This window comes from Hemibagrus wyckioides, linkage group LG10, assembly GCF_019097595.1.
Source record: "Hemibagrus wyckioides isolate EC202008001 linkage group LG10, SWU_Hwy_1.0, whole genome shotgun sequence".
Taxonomy (NCBI): domain Eukaryota; kingdom Metazoa; phylum Chordata; class Actinopteri; order Siluriformes; family Bagridae; genus Hemibagrus; species Hemibagrus wyckioides.
The window spans coordinates 22,836,601-22,842,600 of NC_080719.1; the positions used below are offsets into that span (position 1 = coordinate 22,836,601).

Here is a 6,000-nt window from a genome sequence, read left to right on the forward strand (position 1 = left end):
AATGCACACAAAAACACACACATGCACACTAACACACTAATACACACACTCTCACACTAAAACACACACACTTCCACACTAACACACTAATACACACACACTCCCACACTAACACACTAATACACACACACTCCCACACTAAAACACACACACTCCCACACTAACACACTAATACACACACACTCCCACACTAACACACTAATACACACACACTCTCACACTAACACACTAATACACACACACACTCACACTAACACACTAATACACACACACTCTCACACTAATACACACACACTTCCACACTAACACACTAATACACACACACTCCCACACTAACACACTAATACACACACACTCTCACACTAAAACACACACACTCCCACACTAACACACTAATACACACACACTCCCACACTCTCACACTAATACACACACACTCCCACACTAACACACTACTACACACACACTAACACACTAATACACACACACTCCCACACTCTCACACTAATACACACACACTCCCACACTCTCACACTAATACACACACTCCCACACTAACACACTACTACACACACACTAACACACTAATACGAGGTCCCCTCTGCTCAAGTACACATTAATACAAGCCTGGCCGCCGGCGCTGCTGTCAGAGCCGCATGGTTATAGAAAATGAAGGAACATATTTAGACCAGTGAGAATGAAGCCGCGTGAAAATGAAGTGTTCGGCTGCGTTTCTGTGCTTTTATTGGAGAACTTCAGTGTAGATCAGAGCACAAAGAAGAGAGATAAGCGAGGAGACATCTACAGTACAATGCCGGGGTTCGAGTTAAATGCCTGCGCTTGTAATCACACTGTTACTCCAGCAGTACAGTATACAGCTGCAGCAGGGTGCCAAAACTAATGACCTGACACCCTCACATGTGCTGCAGTGATTTATGAGCGTCACAGGAAGAGAAAGTCCAATCTAAAACAACGCAACCTCGGGGGGTTTCAACACATTGTACTGAATCCCTGTCACACACACACACACACACACACACAAACTCTGAAACGCTAATACACAGTCTAATACACACACTAACACATTAATATACACTCTAATACACACACACATTAATACAAACACACACATTAATACACACACACAAACTCTGACATGCTAATACACACTCTAATACACACACTAACACATTAATATACACTCTAATACACACACACATTAATACAAACACACACAAACTAATGCACACACACACATTAATACATACACACACAAACTAACGCACACACACTGACACGCTAATACACACACTAATGCACATACACACATTAATATATACACACAAACTAATGCACACACACTGACATGCTAATACACACACTAATGCACATACACACATTAATACATACACACAAACTAATGCACACACACTGACATGCTAATACACACACTAACACATTAATATACACTCTAATACACACACACATTAATACAAACACACACACACTAATGCACACACTAATGCATATACGCACATTAATACATACACACACAAACTAATGCACACACACTGACATGCTAATACACACTCTAATACACACACTAACACATGAATACACACACACATATTAACACACACACACACACACTAACATGCTAATACACACTCTAAAACACACACGCATTAATACACACACAAACTAATACACACATGCTAACACGCTAATACACACTCTAATACACACACTTAATACACCCTCTAATATGCACATGCATTAACTAATGCACACAAACTTAATACACACTAATACACACACACATTAATACACACACACACATTAACATGCTAATACACACTCCTATAACCACACGTGCATTAATACACACACACACAAACTACCAGACACACTGACATGCTAATACACACTCTAATACATACACATACATTAATACACACACACACAAACTATTGCACACACTGACACGCTAATACACTTTCTATTACACACATACGCATTAATACACACACACAAAAATCAATGCACACACACTAGCACACCAATACACACACGCATTAATACACCCACAAACTAACGCACACACACTAACACGCAAATACACACTTTAATATACACACATTCATTAATACAAACACACACATTAATACACACATGCTAACACGCTTATACACACTATAATACACACACATGCATTAACACACACACTAACACTATAATACACACTAATGCATTAATACACACACACTAATGCATTAATACACACACATACACACACACACACTAACACGATAATACACACTCTAATACACAAACTAACACATTAATACACACTTTAATACACATACAATCACATTAACAAACACATGCATTGATGTACACACACTAAAACGCAAATACACACTCTAATACACACACACTCACACATGTATACTTATACACTAGTACACACACACAAAAACACACATGCACACTAAGACACACATGCATACTAACACACTAATACACACATTTACACTAACACTAGCAAACTTATACACACACACATTAATACACTCTGCATTTCCTTTCAGAGCGTGATGAGTGTGTCAGCGGCCAGAGCTCGTGTGATGAGAACGCCATCTGCACCAACACCATCCATGGACACCTGTGCACCTGTAAGCCAGGGTTCATGGGTAACGGCACCGCCTGCACAGGTAGAGCTCTCAGTCTTCATACACGCACACACACACAATCTTAAACAGTGATAACACACACAATCTTAAACAGTGATAACACACACACAATCTTAAACAGTGATAACACACACACAATCTTAAACAGTGATAACACACACACAATCTTAAACAGTGATAACACACACAATCTTAAACAGTGACACACACACACACACAATCTTAAACAGTGATAACACACACAATCTTAAACAGTGATAACACACACACAATCTTAAACAGTGATAACACACACACAATCTTAAACAGTGATAACACACACACAATCTTAAACAGTGATAACACACACAATCTTAAACAGTGACACACACACACACACAATCTTAAACAGTGATAACACACACAATCTTAAACAGTGATAACACACACACAATCTTAAACAGTGATAACACACACACAATCTTAAACAGTGATAACACACACAATCTTAAACAGTGATAACACACACACAATCTTAAACAGTGATAACACACACAATCTTAAACAGTGATAACACACACACAATCTTAAACAGTGACACACACACACACACAATCTTAAACAGTGATAACACACACACAATCTTAAACAGTGATAACACACACACAATCTTAAACAGTGATAACACACACACAATCTTAAACAGTGATAACACACACACAATCTTAAACAGTGATAACACACACAATCTTAAACAGTGACACACACACACACACAATCTTAAACAGTGATAACACACACAATCTTAAACAGTGATAACACACACACAATCTTAAACAGTGATAACACACACACAATCTTAAACAGTGATAACACACACAATCTTAAACAGTGACACACACACACACACAATCTTAAACAGTGATAACACACACACAATCTTAAACAGTGATAACACACACACAATCTTAAACAGTGACACACACACACAATATTAAACAGTGGCACAGACACGCACACACAGTCTTAAACAGTGACACACACACACACACAATTTTAAATAGTGACACACACACACACACAATCTTAAACAGTGATAACACACACACAATCTTAAACAGTGATAACACACACACAATCTTAAACAGTGATAACACACACACAATCTTACAGTGACACACACACACACAATCTTAAATAGTGACACACACACACACACAATCTTAAACAATGACACACACACACACAATCTTAAACAGTGATAACACACACACAATCTTAAACAGTGACACACACACACACAATCTTAAACAGTGATAACACACACACAATCTTAAACAGTGACACACACACACACAATCTTAAATAGTGACACACACACACACACAATCTTAAACAGTGACACACACACACACAATCTTAAACAGTGATAACACACACACAATCTTACAGTGACACACACACACACAATCTTAAACAGTGATAACACACACACAATCTTAAACAGTGACACACACACACACAATCTTAAACAGTGATAACACACACACAATCTTAAACAGTGACACACACACACACAATCTTAAACAGTGACACACACACACACACACAATCTTAAACAGTGACACACACACAATATTAAACAGTGACACACACACACACACAATCTTAAACAGTGACACACACACAATATTAAACAGTGGCACAGACACGCACACACAGTCTTAAACAGTGACACACACACACACACACAATTTTAAACAGTGACACACACACACACACACACACAATCTTAAACAGTGATAACACACACACAATCTTAAACAGTGACACACACACACACAATCTTAAACAGTGATTACACACACACAATCTTAAACAGTGACACACACACACACACACACACACAATCTTAAACAGTGACACACACACAATATTAAACAGTGGCACAGACACGCACACACAGTCTTAAACAGTGACACACACACACACACACAATTTTAAACAGTGACACACACACACACACACACACACACAATCTTAAACAGTGACACACACACACACACAATCTTAAACAGTGACACACACACAATATTAAACAGTGACACACACACACACAGTCTTAAACAGTGACACACACACACACACAATTTTAAACAGTGACACACACACACACACACAATCTTAAACAGTGACACACACACACACACACAATCTTAAACAGTGACACACACACACACACAATCTTAAACAGTGACACACACACACACAATCTTAAACAGTGACACACACACACAATCTTAAACAGTGACACACACACACACACACACAATCTTAAACAGTGACACACACACACACACAATCTTAAACAGTGACACACACACACACAATCTTAAACAGTGACACACACACACAATCTTAAACAGTGACACACACACACACACACACACAATCTTAAACAGTGACACACACACACACACAATCTTAAACAGTGACACACACACACACAATATTAAACAGTGGCACACACACACACAATCTTAAACAGTGACACACACACACACAATCTTAAACAGTGACACACACACACACACAATTTTAAACAGTGACACACACACACACAATCTTAAACAGTGATAACACACACATACACAATCTTAAACAGTGACACACACACACAATCTTAAACAGTGATAACACACACACAATCTTAAACAGTGACACACACACACACACAATCTTAAACAGTGACACACACACACAATCTTAAACAGTGATAACACACACACAATCTTAAACAGTGATAACACACACAATCTTAAACAGTGATAACACACACACAATCTTAAACAGTGATAACACACACACAATCTTAAACAGTGATAACACACACACAATCTTAAACAGTGACACACACACACACACAATCTTAAACAGTGATAACACACACACAATCTTAAACAGTGACACACACACAATATTAAACAGTGGCACAGACACGCACACACAGTCTTAAACAGTGACACACACACACACACAATTTTAAATAGTGACACACACACACACACAATCTTAAACAGTGATAACACACACACAATCTTAAACAGTGATAACACACACACAATCTTAAACAGTGATAACACACACACACAATCTTAAACAGTGACACACACACACACAATCTTAAACAGTGATAACACACACACAATCTTACAGTGACACACACACACACAATCTTAAACAGTGATAACACACACACAATCTTAAACAGTGACACACACACACACAATCTTAAACAGTGATAACACACACACAATCTTAAACAGTG

The 6,000-nt window shown here is 38.2% G+C and overlaps 1 protein-coding gene across 2 annotated transcripts in view; it reads left to right on the plus strand.

Annotated features, from left to right (window-relative positions):
- The window catches only part of LOC131360075 (protein kinase C-binding protein NELL1-like), a 226,175-nt gene that overhangs the window by 176,801 nt on the left and 43,374 nt on the right, over positions 1–6,000 (plus strand). For both annotated transcript variants that reach the window (XM_058400149.1, XM_058400150.1), the window contains exon 14: positions 2,592–2,714. In XM_058400149.1, the coding sequence (XP_058256132.1) occupies positions 2,592–2,714 (123 nt within the window). The remainder of the gene's footprint in view (positions 1–2,591; positions 2,715–6,000) is intronic.